Source organism: Zeugodacus cucurbitae, chromosome 2 (assembly GCF_028554725.1).
Source record: "Zeugodacus cucurbitae isolate PBARC_wt_2022May chromosome 2, idZeuCucr1.2, whole genome shotgun sequence".
NCBI classification, from domain to species: Eukaryota; Metazoa; Arthropoda; class Insecta; order Diptera; family Tephritidae; genus Zeugodacus; species Zeugodacus cucurbitae.
The window spans coordinates 77,145,327-77,168,954 of record NC_071667.1 but is presented as its reverse complement, the minus strand read 5'-3'; the positions used below and the strand labels follow the sequence as shown (position 1 = coordinate 77,168,954).

The following is a 23,628-nucleotide window of genomic DNA, read 5'->3' as shown; positions in this document are numbered from 1 at the left end:
TATCCGTCGAAGAAATGCTGATTCAATATTATTACTATTAATGTTGTAATTTTGTTTTTGTTTTTAGAACAGCTTAGCCCGTCGCTTCAGCTCATTTCGTCTCCATTGTGGCAGTCGGTAGAACTCCGAACGTGCACATTGTAAAACATGTTCGAATTCTACATCCGACAAATGACGCTAAAGTATGAGAATGAGAAAATTTTCAAAATTAGTTTTTAGTGTTTTTAAAAATGGTAGAGCTCGAAGTGTTACCTCTAAGTTGCAGCGATCAACGTCTGTTGGTAGACGATAATTTGTGATGACTAATAGATGATAAGGATAAATCTTAGCCGGCTCGTGTACGAGCAAAGAGTGCGCCATGTTGGGTAAACTCCGACGTATCAAACCAGCTTGCGGATAATGATAGGACAGTACACCCGAATATGTGCTAGAAGCGGGAAGCTCACCACCCATCTGTTGTGTTTATAAAATGCAATTGAGTATTTAAAATTTAATATTTACAGTTATATTTAAACTTACCAGTGCGCGTCTATCGCCATCCGTTATGGAATCAACTGAAGCTGCGCATGAAAGTGAATTTAAAAATTGTTAAAAAAAATAAAAAGTTGTAAACATTTATTATATGTAATATAATAATTGCTTGCTTACCTTCTGATTTTCCGCAACTTAAATCTGTACTATGAGTTTTATCCACAAGACCTCCATATGAAAAATCCTATTGGCGGGGGTAAGAGTGAGAATTTAAAATGTATAAATATCACAACAACTATTGGCGTTTTTTTTTTTTGTGAACTGATATTGGAATGTGCGCATGTCTAGTAAACTTGTGTGAAGCAAAAAAAAATTAGACTAGTCTACAAAGTAGGTGCAAATAAAGAACCAACCAAACGAATAATGCAACTTCATGCCGTGCCAAAAGTAAATTAACAAATAAAATTGACTTAACAACTAAATAATAAAACAATAACCAACCCCTAATTGTAATATAGTATGAAAAAAACAACAATAGTAAACAAAAATGTATTTATAACCGTGTGTTGAAATAAATATTTTTTTAAAATAGAAATCAGTTTTAATTTAATAAATTTAATTTTATAAACGTATTTTATCATGATGATTGTTGTGTTTTTCGTCGAACAAATGATTTTTAGAAAGAACGGACAGAAGATAAAACAAGCCAAAATAAAGATGCTTTAAAATTCGAAAAAATTGGTATTTGATAACTTGTAATAAGAGATATTACACCATACTCTACACTAAAATTCTAAACTAAAAACCTATACACTAGTAAAAGAGATCAACATTTTAGAAAATTTTTTCGGAGATCATACTCTATTACTGCAAAGATATAGGAACATATGTCTGTATATTTATTTTTGCTATCCCTTTTTATTAAAAAATATATTTATTTTATAAAAATATATAAATAATAAAAAATTGTTTTTAAAATATAAACATTTAATTAGAAGACATTGTATCATTAGGTCAAATAGTATATAAAATTGTTCTCATTTAATATCAGAGAATGAGAGAAAGTATGACAGGCTCTAAACAATATAATTTGATCAATTTGGTCTGATACAAATCTTTCAATATTTCGAATAAATTCAATTAGAATCAAAAATTAAATTTCTAAAAAACTGTGAAATAAACTCTACACATTTTTTACTCTTTCCTTGCCTACAGTTAGAAACAAAAAACTGAAAAATAATTAAAAATTCAAATTGGAAATTAAAGCACAAACAAATAGTATGTAAATGAAAATGGGAAACACAAACAACTATTTACTTGGAGTATAAAAAAAATAAAGAAATTAAAAAAAAAGATATCATTAAACAGTTTGAAATAAAGCAACACACTGAAAGCGCTTACAGTAGCAACAGGGTGCACAGCAGCAGCAGTTGTACCACCAGCCGCAGTGGATGCACTGAATGTATGTGAGCGTGGAGCCAAGCCGTATCCTGGTTTAGGGACATGCCGCAAGGCGCTCACCACTATCATTAACAATTAACAGTTGCAGTTGTATGTATGTAAGCAAATATTGCAATTTTTTGTTTTCAAATCGAACACATAAACATAGGCGAGTGTGTGTGTGTGTGTGCATATACGTAAAAACGTGTGTACGTATGTAGTAGTAGTTGTAGTTGTATTGGTAGCATGTGATATGAAATGTATATGATGTGGTCATGCAGGCGTGAGAAAATGTTGTTGATCACAAGACATTTGATGACGTTGTTGATGTTAGAATGAAGCGTCCAAGCAAATATTCAAATATTCAATGAATTACAGGTGAAGCATATGTTATGATATGGTGATAGATTGCGAAATTCAATTCAATTCAAATCAAAAATGATCGACGAGTATGAAGAGTTTACCATTTGATGAGGATGAACGAGACGCGATTGCACGTTGTTATCATTATGTCATTAGATAATTTAGTAGTAGTAAACGGCAGTCGAACAGCATACACATATTCACGTTGTTTTTTATTTTATTCATTTGTTATTGTTATATTTGCGTAGTTGTTGTTGTCCCGTAGCGAATGTGAATTTTGTGCACACGGGTATGAGATATGTATACACGAACACAAGCCAAAAAGCAGCATTGAAAGAAAAAATATAGTGACAATTCAGAGGAAGAGTTGGAAGTGAGTAACAATAGGCCAAAAGTAAGGGTAATTTAATTATCAAATGTTTTATAAATATATATAGTATTTGGCGGTGAACGCCGCGACTTTATATCACATATTCCAATAAGTTACTTAAAAAGGACTCAGGGCGCTAAATAATATGAATAAAATACAATATAGTAAAGGTTTAAAACAATTGAGCAATTGTGAACGATATTCAATTCGGCAAAGGATTTTCCATTAATTTGTACATCTTAAATATTTATATACAATTTAAGTAAGAATATAACCCTGTTAAACAAATAATTATAAGCATAAATAGTCCCTTTTCTATTGTTTATTACCACACTAGTAACAACATGGGTTAACATGGGAATACGCGAGGAAAAGAATAAAGGTTATAGAAAGGCATTGCGTGGTTTAAAAAGTAAACAACGCCGGCGGTAGTGCAGTAACTGTTTCAGTACCGTTACAGTTCTGAGAGAGTTTTTAAACGCTTGTGTATAAAACATACATTTTTGCTATATATAAAGGTTATATTGTAATTTAAAGGTTATGTCCAGCTAGGCGTTGTTAATAACAACTATACAAAATGTTAATCACAAATGAGTTGTTTTCAATATGAAACGTAGCAATACCAATCACCAACAAATTGAACGAGCCGAGTATAGCATATGACTTTTGCACCAAATGAGACTGCATTTTGTTTTGTTTTTATTTTTATTAAACTTACGGAGCTATAGCCATTGCGTATAGATGGCGGCAATGTCGACGTTTTCAATCCATATCCTGGTCTTGGTGCAGATCGGTAGGAATGTATCGCTATATTTTTTAAATATGTAATTTAGAATTATGCATTTATAATGGGCCCACAACAAAATATAACCGTTTTAATGTTTTTGAAAAAAATTTGGTAATTAAATTAATAATAAACAAAAATGTATCTATTTTACTTAAATTTAAATTCGATAATTTCAATACATCTACAGTTCAAAATTTTAAAGTGATTTCGACTTTTTAAAATCGATACTGTGATTCTATGAAATTCAAAAGAATAAATGAATTATTTGTAAAATAACTTATATAGTGCTCTGAAGTAACTTAATGAAATGCTAATTATCTGTAGATATGCCATGTTGCATACATTTAGGCGCACTTATTAAATAAATTTCTTTTAAGGAACAAAAATCTTGTTGTAAATGATTTATTACGACGGATATTAACACTCTTATATATAAAATCTCGACCACAATTGGCATCAGTCAACTATAAAGACAGCAAAATTTGATTTTCACTGATTCTCCAAACTAATTATAGTTAGTTGTCGTTGTTTTGGGCAATGTAGTATTTTAAAACATATTTACAACACGGCATTTGTAAATTGGAAGAACAGATTAATAAATACTATGTTTTTTTTTTGTTTTGAAACTGCTCAAATAAATTTCAAAACTATTTTTACTTAACCTTAAACGTTATTTTATATTTTACGGTATTTGTGTTCCTAAAACGAGACCCACTTTCCGAAAGCTCGTTTATATTTCCTTTAATTAATCTTATATCTCTATATATATATATATATGCACATCGTGTGTCTTCGTTACTTACCGTTGTAGCTGGGCGCATTACCAAGCGATTTGCCTAACGATCCCCTATAACTAGTCGACCGATCAAACATTTCTTCATCATAGAAAGGCTTCTGATGATCCAAATTACGTGATGGTGAAGCACCAATAGGCGACTCGTATCTAAACATAGTAGTGAGAAAGTACAAATTAATTTGAAAAATTAATACAATTTTACAATTCATGCAACAGACCTTAACTTGAGTATGGGTTCTTTGGCTGCCGAGGGTGTACGTGATGAATTTCTCGGATCTAAATTTTGTTGTTTCCACTTTTTATATTTTGCGTGCTCTTTTAGATCTTTTGCAATGGCTGAACCAATGCCTGAATTCAATTTTTCAAGCTCCTCAGCCTCACGTTGTAAACGCCTGCAATACACGAAAATCAAAACGCGTCCATTTTTATACACATTCGCCGCTACTTACGTCTCAACATCACCATTTTGTGTAGTGTCGATTTCATCGTCATCATCGGAAGTAGCTACACCCTTATAAGTCTCACTGTAACGGCGTCTACGTTCCGGATCTGTGTAGGGATAAGGCGGTGCTGGGAAATCATCTCTTTCGATTTTCGGTTTTTCGCCTGGTGGTGGTTTCTTCGCTGCGGGATAGTGCGACAGCTCTATGGGCTCTTCGTTGTTCATGGCAGGACTTTTGGGACGTGGCGTCTCCGATCTGATGGCATCCACAAGTACTTTCATAGCGCTGCGACTACGGGAATGTGGTCGTGAAGGTGGCCGACTGCCAGCCATCGAACCACCGGTGCTGGTGGCATACGATGGCGGCCGATGAAAGTGCGGCGACAAGGGCATCTTGTCATACGGATCGATCGGTTTGCGTAAGTAGTGTGGAGCATCTGTCAAGTAGCTATATGTATAAATACGTGAAATATCTTCACCACCGGGTCGGCCATATTCACGTAAAATTAGACCAGGGCTAACAGTACGATAGTGCTGTAAAATGTCATGAAACACACAATGTTGTTAGAGGATTTGGCAAATAATAAAAATAATAATAGTTTATCTACAGATCTACAGAATCTTGTTTTGTTAATTATTTAAGCAATTATTACTTTATAAGAAGATCTTTTTTTTTAATTCTGTGTATATAAATGCTATTTTATTTTGATTATTGTGATTTTGCTTGTTAAGTGTGTATATCGAAAGCGCAAACGCAAGAAAGCCAAACTTAAAGATAAAAAAATTAAGAATAAATTATTATGCAAATTACTTATGTACAAACCAAAGTAAAAAACCAAATAAACTTAAAGAAAAACAAACCTTGCGGCTAGAAGAATAAAGTGAACCATTAAAACTCGGCGTTCTGGAGCGCGTGTACTGAAAACAACAGAAAACCATTGCAAGCTCAAAATGTGAAAAAAATTAAAATAATAAACAATAAGAACGGGAATAAATTATAAATAATAGTAGGAAAATGGGTAAACAGCTGGATAAGGACTTCTTGGGATATTTAAGGGCGGAGAGACGTTTGGTTTGACAGCATGGTATCCAACGCAAGGTGCTAGCCAGCAGCATGCACACACACAAGGACAGCTAATATGTTTCGTCCAATTCTTCGATGGTTTTTAATTCCTGTTATAATCCTTTGCATTAGGGTGGTTGGGAATGTAATAGGTGTAACGTGCAGCTATACAATCGTGTACAAGTGCACAGTGCAATATTATTTTGTGCTGCTCATCATGCTTTAAACTCACAAATTTACCAATATAAAGCTTACAAATATTCATTATATATGTATTTACAATATGTAATAATGTTAGCCCACAGCACATATGTTTGTTTCCACACAACACCGAACCATTCATACTTACCATATCACTGAGCGCACTCGAGCTCATGCGATCGCATTCTGTGTCCGTAAAGGCACCATTACCCACCGCCGGTCCGCCACCATTTAAAATAATGCCAGACTCCGAGGGACCGGGACCGCAACGGGGATGCCAAATAGCGCTGCCTTGTAGGTACATCTCTTCGCCATCACCGAATGGATCACCGCACTTGGTGCAGCGTGCACAGGTCGGATGGAAGTGATGATTATCACCAGCCTGCAATACTTTGCCACTAATAAAGCGATTGCAGTAAGCGCATTTCACACCGAATGACTTCTGATAGCATTTTTCACAATACGGTACACCATCCTTGCCCATGTACTCGCCATTCAGCACGGAATTACACGCTTTACAGCGGAAACACCAAACATGCCATTGCCGATCGAGTGCAACTAATGCTTGACCTTCTTTCAACATTTCACCACAACCAGCACAATCGTTCGGGTCATAATCCTCCTTCAAACGTGCCTTATCGGAAACGACACCACTCGTCATTTGCTGATGTGCCGTGGCACGTGTTGGACTCTCCGCCTTTGGAACTGGTGAAACCGTGCCTTCTTTGCGCGACACATCGACAGCGTTCGGTTGTCGTACGGGCGATGAAGTGGCCGCTGGTATACAATTCTCACATAACACCTCTTTACCGGTATTTGTTACCTAGAAAACAACAATGATGGTAATAAATATATTCGGAAAACTTTTACGAATTAAGTAATCACAAACTCACCTTGCTTCCAGACTTGAAAGGGTTGCTACATTTGGAGCACGTGAAACACTTTTGGTGATACGTCTTTCCCATGGTCGAGACCACTTCGCCCTCGACATACTGCTGGCAAGCGGCACACTTTGTGCCATAGAGACGCTGATAGTCGGGAATGCAGTAATATGCGCCGTCTTTGGTGAAGAATCCGCCGGTGGCGAGCGACTTTTTGCATTGACAACACTGAAAGCAAGCTTTGTGAAAATGCTTATCGGCCACACGTAGCACCTCGCCTGAACACTTTTTATCGCATTTCGCACAATAAATTTTTTGCTTTCCTAGAATGTGAAGGTAAGACATAAAAAATGACTTTATTTTATAAATAATAAAGGTAACGACTGGTTTGCTTTGCTTGGTTAAATGTAATAAAACCGCAGCAATTTGAATATGTTGGGAATGGGATAAAAAAAACTGGTTTCGTTTTAAATTCATTTTTGTTCTTGTGGTTTATATACATACATACATACAGACACTAAAAATGACTTTTTTGCAACAGTTAAATATGTGGGTTTTATTTTTTTTCTAACTGCCGAAATGTTGTTTTTTAATGAACAACTTCCGTTTGTAATATCCAAAAGTGGCATTAGACCATACTTAAGCAATGAGCAGGTTGACATGAGAGTTTCCGCGTAATGATTGATATGTATTTTTAAGAAATTGCTTAAATCAAGAATATACACTCTAAAATCATGCTGAAATGCATGTTCTTCAAAAGTTCAGCGACAATCATTACTCTTTGCGATTAAAAGGTTAGGTTAATGCGTTCTAACCAAACTTTCTGACATTTTTGAGAGCTGAACTAAAACAACAAATAAACTTATAGTCTACATATATTATCTTAGAGCAAAGTAATTAGCCACTTCAACCAACCTAAGAAGCCCTAGGAAACATTTACCACGGAGCATAACAAGACAAAATTTCAAGATCTCACATGAGAGACAAGCAAAAGAAAAACACACCCATTTGGAACACTTTGTCGACATTCAGAAAAACAGAGCTCCAAAAATCAGACGTTGGAACATTGTTGGGTCAAGTGGATCGTGCATAAAGGAGGCTAAATTGAGAAAAAAAAGTAATTAAAAAAAAAATGTGTACGTAACAGACCTCGCATAGACAGTTACTTATTTAGGCTCAGGAGTGAATTGCTTTAAATAATTGCATTTAAATATTTCCTCAACATAACTTTACCACAATTTACCAAATTAAAGAAGCATTTATGCATGTAGCGTTCATCTTAGCCTACCTTTTTATTACCAACGGAAATTTGGTCAATTTAATTACAACGAGTAACAGTTAACATAACAAAAGAAGAGAGTGTTACAAGTGTTATGGCTAACATTTGGTTTTCGGTCAGTTTATGTCACTTTCACTCAGGAAGTACATACATGCATCATCGTTAAAATTGTAAAGTAAAATTACACACTTTCAAACTAATTTTCGACATAAAATTAAAGTACACTTTCATAAATGATTCATCGTAGATATGTATGCACCGTTACATAACTTAATAACTTTAACTTCATGTGTGTATATAACAGTACTTTAAAATCAAATGATAACCAAAAATTGTGCAATTGAACAACTAACCTACAAAAAAATTATTTTTTAATTGCGTGCGGAGTTCATATAGTCCACTGTTTGGGTGGAAATACTATTTATTGTATGTAAATACAAAATATTTTTATAAATTAAACAAAAAAAAACTTCTTAGTTGAAGACATAAAATATAGTAATTTCTTAGGCCGTGAATTTTTTGAACTTCCTACTAGCAAAAAAAAAAATATTAGAAAATGCATGGCAAAGGCCATATTTATATGAATCTGTGTATGTAACTACAATGTTTTCCGCTGTCATGTCCATGCAAAAAGTGTGAAAAATAGAAATTCATAAAAGACAAAGCGAAAAATATAACGAACTGGTTATAATTAAGTCAACAAACAACAAAATAAAAAAATAAAAAAATTACTTATTTCCATATGTACATGCCATGCCATGTATGTATGTACATACAACGAATAATAAATGTAATGAATACACGAAAACAAATTGTCGGTCAATATTTAATTAAATTCAAGTTCAAAGTATGAATGAAGAAACATATTTGAAAACGAAGGCTTTATAGTAAGCGTACTGTTGTTGTAATAACAAATATGGCGTGACTTCCTGTCTGACCTCTTTGCTTACTGTTTTAATAGAAATTTTGGACTCGTTAAGTGTTATTAATAATTTGTGGTGTATGTAGGTATGTATTAATAAATATATATGAATTATGATGGAAAGAAATACATACAATAAAAAAAATTATCTGCAAACAAATTTTACTTTTTGCAAAAAATAAATAAAATGTAAAGTTAATCAAACTAAATTCAGCGCTAAGTCACCATGTGATTTTGATCGTGATTTCTCACCAATTTATATAATGCAGCACAAATTTCACTTTCATGAAACTAATAAATGCAATATATTTTCAAGGTCACGTTTTCTATTCATTTTCGATTAATTTGGAGTTCAATGGTTTGCCATTGTCTTGCGATAGACAATGGAGAGCTTGTGATTGTAATTTTGATGTGAAAAAGATTCATCATCTTAAATCATAATTTATAGGGTAACATATTGACGTATAAAATCGAGAACAGTAAAAACCAAGTGTGAAACGACTATTGAATCACGTGTGTAGTTATGTAATTAATGTAATTATAACACAGCTCTATTCATAGACTACAATCACTTTTTTCTGAGAAATTCATATTTTTCTTCAATTACGAAGTGTGTTCAAAAAATAACGGGAATTTTGAAAAAATATTAATAAAATATTTATTCATTCATCTGCATTAAAGTTGTCACCTTCAAAATAGTCCCCATTCGATATTATGCACTTATGCCGGTGCATAAGACTCGATTTTTGGGATAAGATTTTAGCGATTTCTCCTATGCATGTAAAAGTTATTTACGGTTCTCTTGATTTGTGGAAATAGGGCAAAGTCACACGGAGCAAATTTTGACAATTAGACTCCCCAAATCCATGAAATTTTAAATATTACAATTCCTGTTATTTTGTGAACACACCACGTAGATCGTTGCATTCATACTAAGTAAATTTACTTTTCCCAAATAATATTTTTCAAATAAAGTATTTTTTCTAATACAATTTTGTAAAGGGAATTTTATTCTATTAAAAGTAAAAAAAAGCTCGTTTCTTGCCATGTCTACCTGACCACACCTTAAAATATGCTAGAGCACACAAAAATTGGTTCAAGCAATGAAGTGGGTGTATCTGTAAAATATATTACTAAATAATACACTCCATTCAAAGCTCATTACTTTAACATAAAAAGAAAATTCAAATTCTTTCACTGTTCATTGACACCAGATTAATTAGGAGTTACTATAATTATACAAAAACTCTAATTTATGTATATATGAATACCGAGTGTATATTGCTTGAAGAATGAGCACTTAAGTGGAGAACATCATAATTTATGTTACGCGCGCTTTAAATTATGAAACTTTAAATACAACATACATACACACATATGTATATTTCTATAAGTGTCTAGATGAAAACGTGGATATACATATGTACATATGTATATTTAAATTTTTTTTGATTTCGTGTAGAATGAAGTAAAATTCCTGCACACTGGAATAACAAAATATGCACAAAAATAGATGCCCAGCCGTAGAGTTGCGCAATGAAAAGAGAGAAATTACAAATACAACCACTTGTGCCATGCATGCCTAGCCAGAGGCACAGGCACACATGTGTGAATGCAATAGCAACGAAAAGGAAAAAACCAAATAAATGGAGCAACTCATTTATAAGTACAACGCCACGCCACGAACTCACCATTTGTATAGGGATTAGTAGGGCAATAAAATCGTGAATGCATTCAGTGTAATTTTGCAGTAAAAATATTGTCATTCGCTGGATTAGCTTATATAAACTCGCCGCCGTTGCTATACACAGACAGCCAAGTGGAGAGAGAAGATGGCGCCAAAAGCTGAGTTAAAAATACAAGACGAAGTGCAAAAATTCAACAGAAAAGAAAAGTAAGAGCTGGTATTCATATTTAGTTCAAATTAATTTTAAGGAAGCTCCGGTGTAGTGAATAAAATTAAATTTTGATTTTAATAAAAAATAATAACGAGATATTTTTTATTTCTAAATTTTTTATTAAAAATATTTTTTTTTTTTTTATTAAAAATCAAAATTAAAAATAAAAAATATTTCTCGTTCAAAATTTATGTCGTTTCACCCCACTACTACATATTATAATTTTCAATACCTCAAAATTCCTATAAGTGTCTCCGTAAATATTTGCTGTGCGTATAAGTATATCAATTACTTAATCTCGCTAATCTAATTTGCAATTATAATTAGTTGAAAAAATCAATATTGACGCATTATTAAAAATCGACTATGTATTCATATTCTTGAGCTACTTCTGTTGCATTTGCGAGCTCCGATTACTCATTTATTTGATTAGCGCATTTTTGTACACTTTATTCTTATACTGAAAAGCATTGCCATCTTAAATATAAAATTAAAAAAAAATTTTGCACTTTGGCACTAAGTAATTTAGCAATAATTTTGTTAAATTGCATTCAACATTTGTAAGTAAATTATAATTATAAGTATAGATTTTAATACATAGTATTATTTCTTTACTATAAACAAAAAAAAAAAAATTAAATCACTTTAGACCAGCTTTTTAATGAAAACACATAATTGTAGCGTTGTTGAATAAGTTATCAGCTTATATGTTATCGCATTGGCGAGTTGAGGAGCTTTGCTGACGTAATATCGATGTTAGAACTATTTATAGTTTTTATAGCATTTTAAAAGTAATTTTGTTCTTTTATTATTTTTTTCTGCAGTGAAATAGGAATAAAAAGTAGAAAAATTAAAAATTCCTTTCGATCAGACAGGAAATAACGGCTGTTTTTTTAGATGTGTGTTTTTCAATGAGACAATACTACTTTTTTCGATGTTTTTACTCAATTTGGTTTGCCATTTCATAATGAACAGACTTACTCCGGAACAACATTTATTGTTGAGATATGATCCCAATCGATGGTGTTCGAAAATTGGGTGCCTCGGCTGGAATTTATTCGAGCCAGCCGCGACAGTCACTTGTTCGAAATCATTTGAAAACATAATGGCAACCATACTCCTTAAAATAATGCTTTAAAATAAGCTAGGGGCCATAATATTGTATTATATTCGTTTTATTTCTTCTTGAAAACCACATGTCTAAAAAATAGTGTCTTAGGTACAAGTAATCCTTAATATTAGTGTTTCTAAATTTACTGAAGAGGCTTCCAAAACAATAAAAGAATTACATATTAAGAGTATTTACATGGATTATTACGGAACAAATTCTTCGTTATAAATAGAAAGTGATCTCGATTTTGCGAAAACTGAGTAGCTCTCCAAGTTTTTTTTAGAGCATTCGCAGATGGGACTAAATTATGCCTCTAGGCTCTAGGTGCGACCCCGGAGTACTACAGTATGGCTATAGCCTAAAAAGAAGCTAAAATTTGAACTGTAGTTAAATGAAGTAGTGTTCATTGGGTCAATGGTCGTAAAAGAAGTTTGTGAGACAAAATGAAAGAAAGAATTACAACATTAAAAAGTCATAACAGCGACAGGTGGTCTCACATATTATTCATACTTGCAGGAAATATCAAATTATTTATAATTTTTTTTAATTGCATTAATACTGTTAATTATGTACTAATATTTGGTATTACTTTCACAACACAATTAAATCATTAAAGCTTTGAAAATTTAAATTATTATGAATTTCATTCGAATTGAGTACAACAACTAGATGAATACCAAGGATGAGTAAAAATATAAAAAAAATAAACTTGTGTTGCTCTTATTTGTACAATTCCTTTGGAAATCCATCTGTATACACAATTCTGTGACTAATTGTAGGTGTGTTTTCGCATTGCTTTTCACTGTTATCTTCGTTGATTTGCTCTTTGCCTTCTCTAGGTGCTAATATTTATACTATATTTGTATGAATCTTTGAGACTCATAATTGGAAAATTGGATATCGAACGCTATACTGGCATATGAACGGTTGTATGTGTGAATGAAAATCTTAAATAATAGCATACATATGTACATATATTTAATATTATATAGTATTGTATATAGTAGATAGAATATGTACATCATATGTCATTTCTTTATAAATTTGTATGTAGAGAAATGGAAATTAGCTGTCAGCCAAATATCACAAATTTAATATGAAATATTATTTCGTTAATATAAAGTGTTAAAAAGCTATGAAGAATTCTCCTACATTTTTCTTTTTCGAATTAAAATTTTATACATTTTCAATTTCTTTAATTCCAAGGAATTTGCGAAATTTTACCAAATATTTTTCGATAGCTCTATTTCTACTTTATCGCTGACTGCAATAAAAATACTTCGGAGCAATATAATTATGTAGAGAGTGAAGACGTCATCAACTTAGAAATCAGTGCAAATACGAGTATGTACGTATGTATGTAGATATCTTAGAAGAGCGAGTAGAATAAATACTAACTGCGATAAGAAGTAATCAATAAATGCAGGTGTGTTATATAAGATTTCGACTGATCATACCATTTTAAGTGATTGCCATTTTAACGAACTCACGAACATACATAATATGACTAAATGTTTGCACACTAGAGCGTGTCACGAGTTAAGAGAAAATTTCGATATTGATATACCAGCGACCAAAGTGGTTTGAAATGATAGAAATAAAGGTGATTTTTAAGCAAATGCTTGCCGAAAAATGTTAGACGAGCAAATATTTAAACTTTAAAGTAAATATACACTTTTATATCATTTCATATGTCAATATTAAAGAGATATGTAATTGAAAATATATAAAAATTTAGATTACACCTTTGCTTGTATGTAGGTATGTATGTACTTGAAAATAATTCGATTTATGCCCCACAACGGCATTTTACTTTGAATAAGTTGCCAAAAATAACTTTATAGAGATTTATTTGAGAATTTTTTTTTTGTATTTTTCTTGAATTCAGTCCTACTGAATCACAACAAAGGTATTTAGTTTGGCAAATTTTAGTAAAAATATGTACAAACACACATTTAGTGGGCAGGCATGAACATAAGTAAATAAACAAAAAGCTCTGACGGTGTTAGAAAACAATTTTAAATTGTGTTTAAAAAGAAGAAAATTAGTTCAATATACATACAGTATATATAAAAATTATATTTATACACAAAAAAATATATACATACATACATAAATAATGTATATTCCGAAATATGAATACATAAAAATAAATTTTGAAAAACGGAAGCTGTCTAGTCTTAGTTGTTTTCTTAAACCAGCCAAAAAACAATAGAAACCTAATTTCATAAAATTAAAAGGAAAACACTAAACTTTGACACATATAGTGGTTTGTTCAAAAAATAACGGGAATTGTATAATATTTAAATTTTCATGGGTAGGGAGAGTCTAATTGTCTAAAATTTTTAGTTGAATTCATTGCCTACTTTGTCGGTAGCAGCCGCTAAGGGTAGGCGTATTTGTATGAGTTTGGCGATTTTCGTTTTCGTTTCAAAAGCTCACATTTCGTTGCTTGTTCGTGAATTCTGGGTCAATGATTCCGTGTGACTTTTTCCTTTTCCAGAAATAAAGAGAACCCTAAAGAGCTGTTGTTTTAAAAGCATAAAAAGACAAAGGGTAATCCAAAAACCGAGTTTGGGAAGTGTTTCGACGATAGGAAGAAGCGCTGGCATAAGTGCAAGATATCGAATGGAGACTATTTTAAAGACGACAACACTAATGTAGTCGATTTCAAACACGAAAATTCCCGTTATTTTTTGAACACACCTCTAGATGTCCATAAATACTTAAATAGAACATAGTAAATCTGTGTCAATATGCGAAAATAGCACAAGACGTCTTAAGTTTCTGGGAAAAAATATAGTTATTTTCATTAATATATTCGAGACTCGAAATTTATTTTTTTTTTACTTAAAGTATCTATTAAATAAAATGAAAATAATAAAAAAAAAAATAATTTACTTAAAATCAAAAATTTCTAACTTAGCTCCAGTCAACTTAAGCTACTTTAATATAGCGCTACACACACAGACATACATATGTACATACAAACGTTCGTATATAGCATATAGTAAAACCACATCAATTATTATGACTCTTTTTTATTTATTTTTATTTATGTAAGTTTCTTTTTATTTCCAACACACAGACAATCGTTTATAAGAAGTATTTTAAGATGAATTACAATTCATTTTCAGCAAAAAGCAAAAGACAATAGAGTAAAATAGTAAAAAAACGAAAATTCAATTATCCATAGATGATAAGGCAATAATGATTTTGCTTTTCTCTCACTCACCGACACATACGCACATGCACATGGCAAACAGGTGGAGACTTAAGTGAATGTGCACGCCGGCTGTGCATACATACATACATACATGCATATGTACAGTGGTGAGCGCATTTGTATACACAAATGTACATTTATAATGACTTGATAGAGCGTTTAAGTACTTGTGCAGTAAATGAATTCAATTTCGAACAAACATACAGATACATGTAATTACATACATATATAATGTTAAATTGTGCGTTTGTGAGTTAGGTGGGTCAAATGAAGCGCTGTCAAGAAATGCACACAGCTACAGTGGTGTACAAAAAATTTAATTGGAAAAAAATATTTCTTTAATAATAAAATATTTTTTTTTTTAATTTATTAATTAAAAATTAATTTTTTTTAATAATAAAAAATTTAAAACATTTATTTTTTTAATAATAAAATAAATTTTAAAATTTTGTTTAAACATAACTCTTTATCAGTAAAATAAATAAATTAAAAAATTAAATTTTTTTAAATAAAAATTAAAAAATAATATATTATTTTTAAATAAAAATTAAAAAATAATATATTTTTTTTAATACAAAATTAAAAAATTCAAAAAATTTTGATTTCTATGTTTCCATTGCCCTTTTTGATTTCTATGTTTCCATTCCCTTTTCACCGAAAAAATACATAGGTATGTATAAAAACCAAATTCGCGATGACGTCATATTGGGCATGGAGTGGTATCTAACCAAAATAAATAAAATAAAAAAAAAAAAACAAATTATTTTTTTATAAATTTCATTAAATTCTCTTGGTTGTGGGCACAAAGCACGAACGCCATAAACATCTAAATTGCAGAAAAAACAGCAATGATCAAATGTAAATAACACAAGCATAGCAAACATAATTTTTTTTTTTTACACAACTGTATGTGGGTATGTGTGCACATAAGCAAAAACTAACAAAAAGCTGTGAATGTTTGCAGGTTCAGTTGGTTAAGTCATGGTATGACGTACTGGAGGCGCACTCTCCTCACACTGCTTCTCAGCACAGCAAACATCACTTTAACGCCACGATATAGCACAAAAGCAAAAGCAAAAACAAAAACTATAAAAAAGTAGTAATGTTCGTTCGTTAGAAAGTATGCATTTTATTACTGCTGTGTTGTTGTTGTTTTTTTTTTTTTTTTTTTTTTTGCTTAAAACAAGTCGGGCGTAGTTAATATTATGTAATCAAGTTTTTCATTGTTCACAGCAGAAGTTCTCACAGCGGCGCGTTATCAACGAATGACAACGCTATTGGCATACACAGGCAACTGTATAAATATACATATGTATGTATGAATGTCTATACATATGTAAGAATAAATAAAAATTCTTTCAAATGCTGAAATCGACAATGTTTTTGTTTATTTTACAATAAAATAAAAATATTTTTGCTAAAATGTATGCTAGTTGCTGCTTATTAGCATATTAATTTAAACGCTCAAATGTACATACATACATACCAATAAACTACTATATATATGTATGTATATGATTATATACAAATGTTCTATTTAGTGTGTATGCTTGTAGGCTCACTCATATGACATGGTTAAGCCTTCAAGTGGAGTCGATGATGTCATCCGGAGCCGCTAATTGAGCAGTTATGTATGTACATGCGAACGATTTATTTCGTGTATGTAAATGCTGGTGTGCATACATATGTTTATACATATTATAAGTAAAACATATAAACACACTTCGATATGTATTTAGTTCATTCATTTAATATTTGGTTATGTTTTTATGTATTTTTGACGGATTGATTGGATATCTCCTAATGTGAAAGGTAATTAAAACTCTTTTAGCCAAATTACAATACAAAAAGTAAGTCAAACAAAATGTAACTTCAGGAGAAGAATTATAATAATAATATATTTTTACATATAGATTAATATGAAATTAATGAGAAAATTTTGTTCCATCATTTATTAATCCATTAGTTTTATGGCTATGAATAGCAACTTTTCTGGAGCAGATATGATATGATTCATTCAGATCTGAATTAGGAGCATTAGAAGTAGGACTTTGATATCTGCGTGTCTAAAAGGGCTAATTTCAAATCTATACTAATATTATAAAGCTGAAGAGTTTGTTTGTTTGAACGCACTAATCTCCGAAACTACTGGTTCGAATTGAATAATTCTTTTTGTGTTGGATAGTCCATTTATCGAAGAAGGCTATAGGCTATATAGCATCACTACCAATAGGAGCTAAGAAACAGTGGTAAATGTGTAAAAACCGGGATTTTGGCAACAATTCGATCTCAAAATGGCATTACGTTGGCTCTCGCATCTACTGGAATTGCAGCAACGCTACTTGAAGTTGGAAGAACGGCACATACGACACTGTAGCTTCAGTTAAACATGCAAATCTATGAAACATATATGAGATGAGCGCAATTTTCTAGAAGCACTTGACAGAACAATGAAAGATCTGTGGAATAATAATCATCGCTTTGGTGGCGTAATGATATCGTTATTGACAAACACATTCAGTTATTTCGAAATCAACAGCGGCGGAGGAATTGAACGCATGTCTCAAGTCATCGTACTTGTGGTGGCACGCGAAAACCATATGATTGATGATGAATATGCGTGTGTTCCTGCAACAGGATAGCACCGCAGAAGATCTGCAAAGAACTGGGCAAATTCCGGTTAATACTTCTAATGGTTTGATATCAATCCGAACATTAGCCGATGTCGATGACTTAATCTATACGACTTAAAGTCAACTTCCGGGATTTTGTGTTCATACACATCGATCGATCATGTTGAAAATGAAGACGAAGCTGTGAATTATCCAGTGAAATTTCTAAATTCTTTGTCATTATAATGCTTTGTCATTTATTATGCTTCGCAATCTTCAAGCAACTATCGAATAATGTAATAGTTGCAAGAATTTTTTAAAGGGACTTACAAGGGGGCAGAATGCTTGATTCCACGAATTTCTATGAGTTCCAACGATTTGCCATTTCAGTTCAAACGTATTCAGTTTCCAATGAGACTTGCATTTGGGATGACAATCAACAGGTCTCAAAGACAGTCGCTGGAGGTGTGAGGCATAAATTTCATTCACGAGTTGAAAAATCATCTTCTCTGTACATTTACGCACCGGAACAGAAAACAAAAAATGTTGTTTATTAAGCTGCGTTACATTGGAAAAAAAATTAGAAAAATCGCAAATAAATGTTTTCCAACACTATACAAATTCAACTTTGTTTGCAAAACAAATAATTTCACGCAGTGCAACGACTGCTGAGTCAGCTAGTATGATATAATTTGCGGAGTGGAGACCTATTCAAAGATCATTTCTTCCACATTTTTGCGATATTTTCTAAAATTTCACTTTTTTTCCATTTTTGAAAAAATCCATAGCAAAAATAATGGACGAGACTGCATGCTTCGAACTTTTCTAAGATTTTAATAAAAATATACATAATAATCAATATTATGAAACAGATATATGAAAATGTTATTTAATTAAAAATATAATAAAAGAAAAAATTCAATAAATTTTTTTCAAGAAATCTTTATAATTTTTTACGAATTATGGTAATACAGAGAGAATAATCGCCCTCCCGGCTGCCCTTAAATATCTTCAATGAATTTTTGTGCATAACCTTTAGACAATGGTATGGGTCTGCCAATATGCATTAATCTTGAAATTGAAATAAACTTTTCACAAACTACTCAGCAGACAGAGAATTGTGTGTACAAATTGAGAAAATGAAAACTTTTTGATATTACTTGGATGTCAAAAGGTCAACGTCACTCCCCGATGATCAACGAAGGCTGACTACTCAGAAGACCAAAGACTGCGACTGTTGTGGCATGCGATGGGAGCGTTATTGAAATTAAAAAACGAAAAACAAACTCAACAGCAACTTGCAATCCAACACACGGAAGCCAATTGCGTGCATGCACGCCCTAATACAGCTCCCACACAATTCCTTCACTGCGCTGACACCGTCACACGCACACACATACACTCACATACGCGCGCCTTGGTTGCCCTACACTCTGTGTAATGTTTGACATTTTTTGTGTTGTTGCCGTCATTACTGTTTTTGTTGCTATTGTTGTTGCTGTTGCCACAGTTTCAAATAGTCACACAGTCAGTCACTTTATTCGAGCACCCAGCACGGACGCCACTCTCTCTCTGAATCCGATCCAAGTACCTAAAGTACAAGTACTATGATGTGATGATGGGACTAGCGATGCGGCAAATGTGTGGAAGTAAATGACAAAAACAAAAACAAATATAGAAAATGCAAATGCAAATAAAATAAAAAGTAAATTAAACGTGTAAAAATGAGTCGAGGTGTTTCGTCGCTCGCTCACACGCTCGCCGCAGCCAGAAGGAGAAACAAGGAAATTAAAATTAAATTCAATTGAACTAACTGGCAGAGAGTCAAGTGCTGCAGGTGACCCACATTCACGAACTCTAGTCAATCGCTTCATATCGCCAAATCCATGCGAAGACACACAATGTAAGATAAAACACATAGCTACTGATAAATGCAGATAAAATTGTATGTATGTATGTATGTATGAACTTATATACTCGGCAATGCGTTTGTAGCGATATGGGGTGGAGTGTAATTACAATAAGTTTAGCATAATGAGTTTTTATAATATATTAAATTGCTGAAATATTTTTTTTGCAGTTTACATATTAAAAATATATATATACAACAGCTAATCATTATTAATATTCAAAACCAATATAAAATCAATTCAGCTGCAGTCACGTACCATATTTTATGCATTAAATTTTATTTAATAACATTAGAATATTTTAGGGTTCATAGAATTCTTGCATAAATCCATTTAAAAAAATCTAATCGATTGTAATGACCGACTGATAATTAAAACATTTAAGGGGTTGGGTGGGCTTCAAAATATCAAAATTGGAAAAAAAATCATTGTCTTATTAAATAGCGATATGTTTAAAATATTATCCAAAAATATCAATTCAATCCGAGTCCGTTTGGAAGTTCCGTCCATCAGGCACACGTTAGTACCAATGTAAAACTTTAAAAGCATTTATCTCAAAACTATATATCAAGTCGGTGGACACGATATCTCAAAAAGTTATAAAGCGATTTTGTTCAAATTTTGCAAACATCTTTGGAATAACATTATCTAGTTAATGAATGGTGTTTTTTTGTATTTTAACAACTATTATGGCGAAAATTTGAACAACAAGTGAGTTTTTTGTTTAAAAATATGTCAAAAATTCAAATTTCAATATTTTCTTTTTTCCTTCGTTCATTAACTAGATTTATGCATGGCCTATCGAAATATTTTTGGTTTATTGATTGTGGATGAACCAATCATGAGTTATAAAGTCCACCAAAAGACCTTTTTTTTTTGGAAAAGTCATGGGAGATGTGGTGCCAACGGTTGAGTTTTCAGAATTTGTAAATAAAAATTTCAGAAAATACTGTTTGAATATGTATCTTTGAAAATTAAATTGAATAAGTGAAATATACAATAATATTTATTTTAAAAAAATGTGTAAATGCCCTTGTTTTTAGTCTAAGAAACCCACCTAACCCCTTAATAAATATGTGTTTTAAAAAACACTTGATTTTTTTTAGTTTTCAAGTTATAATATTTCAGTTAAGCATAAAAAAAAAAAACTTGATGAAAAACTCCACCATATGTTAAATGAGCAAAAAGCCTTCTTTATCTGCACAAAAACTAAATTTTATAAAAGAGTCTAACAAAACAATCAATGTTTTTTTTTTTTAATTTTTCTACAGAGAGCAAACATAAAAACAAAAACCAAACCCAAAGGTACCAAAATGTACAATATGAAAATGGAATGGACATTACAAGGAAATTTTGTTAGACGCAGACCTAATGAAATTACTTTACTTACTTTAGCTGCTATAATCATATTCTACATCAGTCCATCAAATGGAAAGCATATTATGACAATTAATACATACAGCTAGCTACACGAAGTGGATGTGAAGGTTCAAATTAAATTTATGGAAACTTATTTACAGTTTTACATCATAGTAAGTAATTACGAGTAAATAAATTAATTTTTCATCATTAAATTTCTACACTAGCACTGCGTGAAGTATTCATGTACATATGTATGAAGAAACACTTGTAAATGCTTGCTACATGTTATAAAATGAAAGTCAATTAGTTTAACGTCGAACATATTCCCTTTATTTTCTTAGTTAAAAATAAGTAATTTTAAATCACCAGCAGAGCGTTTAATTATTACATAATTATACGGTTTAAGTAATCTTACAAGATATACAACCATTAAGGAGCGACTGATGGACTGGACATAGTCAGATTTAAAAAAATAATAATTAAGTAAAAGTTATTTTTAGAAATATAATCACAAATACAAGAAAAACAAAAATATCAATATTAAAGTTAGATCCTTCTTCATAAGCCTGCCACCATGTGTGTCATGTTTTGTTTCGATAAGAAATTTGACCTACTTTCTGACTAGTTATAATAAGGGAATGCCGTGACCCAAATAAAAAGTATTTTTTTGTGGAAGGGGGACCATGCTTTCTTATACACGAAAAAACAATTTGGTGCCACCCAAACTGTATTGAAATAAAACTAACCTTTTTCACAAGCTTTGGCAATAATGAATTGTTTTTTGATAAGTTTCGGGTTTTATAATTATTTTAAATTAATACAATTAGATATCAACTTATTCTTAATACACATGTCTGTATGCAATTATATGTGAGTATTACAACAAAACTTCCAAATTCTTATACACCCATAGAATGTACCAAATGAGCATATGAATTTACAACACTCAATGGTTAATCATGTAATTCATTGAGCATTAAAATGCACTTGTCTACTTTCTTGAATGAAACTCCTTATGTCATTGAGTACTGAAAGCAGAAAACAAACGGTATAATGCGTGTTTGAGTTGAAAGCAGAGCTCAAAAGCGTTTACAATAATAGTGACAATATCCAATAAGAAATTCTAAAGCGATAACAGTATGAATGACGTACACTAGCAATTACAACAACTGCGACCGTAGCGGTGATATCATACTTCGAATTTCGAAAATTCGAAAAACAATTGGATTGAACACATTCACACACACACACACACACACGGCACGGTAGAGCACAATCAGATTGCGTGCAAAACGAAGGCAAACCGTGATGAATGATGCAAAGAAAATAAAACAGGGAGTGGACATGTATGGCTGTATGTGTTTATGTGCCAGAGAGAGAATTGTATGTGAATACTCTGTGAAAGAATACTCTCCGTCATTTGAGATCATTGTCAAAAATAAAAATATTTAACTAATGAATTCCTACCATTATACTACTTCAATTCTCCACTTGTACTAATTTAAAAATACGTTGTTGAACGACATGTCTGTATTCCGTTATTTCACGAATTTAATTAGTATATTTATGTACTGTCACACATTTGTGCAACAATTTGCACTCTTCTTACCCATCTTTCGCGATGCTCCCTTATCCGGCGCTCAAATACACGTACTCTGTCTGCTGCTACAAATTCACTCGATAGCGCTCGTTGTTGTTATTTTATTGTTGTCGCACCGCTGTTGTGTGTTATTCGAAAAGCACCACACCAATCTATAGCTATATACTCTTCTCACGTTTACGGAACAGCACTCAACACGGCACAAATTGGACAATTTCTTTAACCACTAACACTAACACTACACCGTAACCGATAGCACACACACGCGCGTACCAACATGTACGTACGATTATCGACTAACCAATCGACCAATTGACCGATTCCAACTAGATTTTTATCCTTAGCTTATTTCCAATTGCAACACTTGCTAAATGCAATGCTAATTCGTATGCACCTTTCCGCCCTTTTTCACTTCGTTGATTTTTTCTATTTTTCGTATATATTTATTACCGCCCAGACAGTTACAACTAACTTCGCTCTTTACTTCACTTCCAATATTTCAACATATAATTCTTACTAAAGAACCACTGGACAAAAGTTTGCATATGCAAATACACCGAGATCGAGATCGAAACGAATTTACAAAGCTATTGATTTCTAATATACACAGTTAGCCTTTTGTAGCATGTTTATTTGATATTTTATACTAATTTTACAGAGTTGCGTGCTACCGCTTGCAATCGACACCACTAAATATGATTTTCCTTAATTTTGCGCACCAAAAAATTAACCACCACACACCCGCTTTTATTAACTATTGTCAGAGCAGAGTCTGCTTCAATTTTCGAATGAGCACTACACGACCTTTTCGCTGTTGTCGAGCGAAAAAGGCATTGTGTCAATGGTTGCGTCGAAATCAAAAACTGTAATGCGGCGATATAAGGCCACAACAGG

At 32.0% G+C, this 23,628-nt stretch overlaps 1 protein-coding gene and 1 long non-coding RNA gene across 4 annotated transcripts; both read right to left on the bottom strand.

Annotated features, from left to right (window-relative positions):
* Positions 1-49: 49 nt before the first annotated feature.
* On the bottom strand, positions 50-23,562 carry LOC105211283 (actin-binding LIM protein 3). 3 transcript variants are annotated; one of them, XM_029039624.2, is made up of 12 exons: positions 22,744-23,562; positions 6,827-7,137; positions 6,082-6,756; positions 5,531-5,587; positions 4,677-5,203; positions 4,446-4,619; positions 4,235-4,374; positions 1,873-1,994; positions 649-715; positions 520-560; positions 253-453; positions 50-177 (listed from the first exon to the last, which is right to left on the bottom strand). In XM_029039624.2, exons 1-12 carry the CDS (start codon positions 22,745-22,747, stop codon positions 64-66), a joined length of 2,433 nt encoding a protein of 810 aa, XP_028895457.2. In that variant the 5' UTR covers positions 22,748-23,562; the 3' UTR covers positions 50-63. The 3 variants fall into 3 exon arrangements, with proteins under 3 accessions (XP_028895457.2, XP_054092107.1, XP_028895458.2); XM_054236132.1 differs by lacking the exon at positions 1,873-1,994 and adding an exon at positions 3,363-3,451 and having other exon boundaries at positions 22,744-23,560; XM_029039625.2 differs by lacking the exon at positions 1,873-1,994 and having other exon boundaries at positions 649-672; positions 22,744-23,561.
* LOC128924168 (uncharacterized) lies at positions 17,598-20,258 on the bottom strand. Its single transcript, XR_008472864.1, has 2 exons — positions 18,193-20,258; positions 17,598-17,915 (listed from the first exon to the last, which is right to left on the bottom strand). It is a non-coding gene; the product is annotated as an uncharacterized LOC128924168 (long non-coding RNA).
* Positions 23,563-23,628: the final 66 nt, after the last annotated feature.

What these genes read in the sequence shown, in the direction of transcription:
- LOC105211283 (XM_029039624.2), bottom strand. An exon ending in TAATGCGCCCAGCTACAACG is followed by an intron (nt 1,995 to 4,234) that starts GTAAGTAACGAA and finishes TGTTAATGATAG; the next exon opens with TGGTGAGCGCCTTGCGGCAT. An exon ending in CTGTGCACCCTGTTGCTACT is followed by an intron (nt 716 to 1,872) that starts GTAAGCGCTTTC and finishes CCCCGCCAATAG; the next exon opens with GATTTTTCATATGGAGGTCT.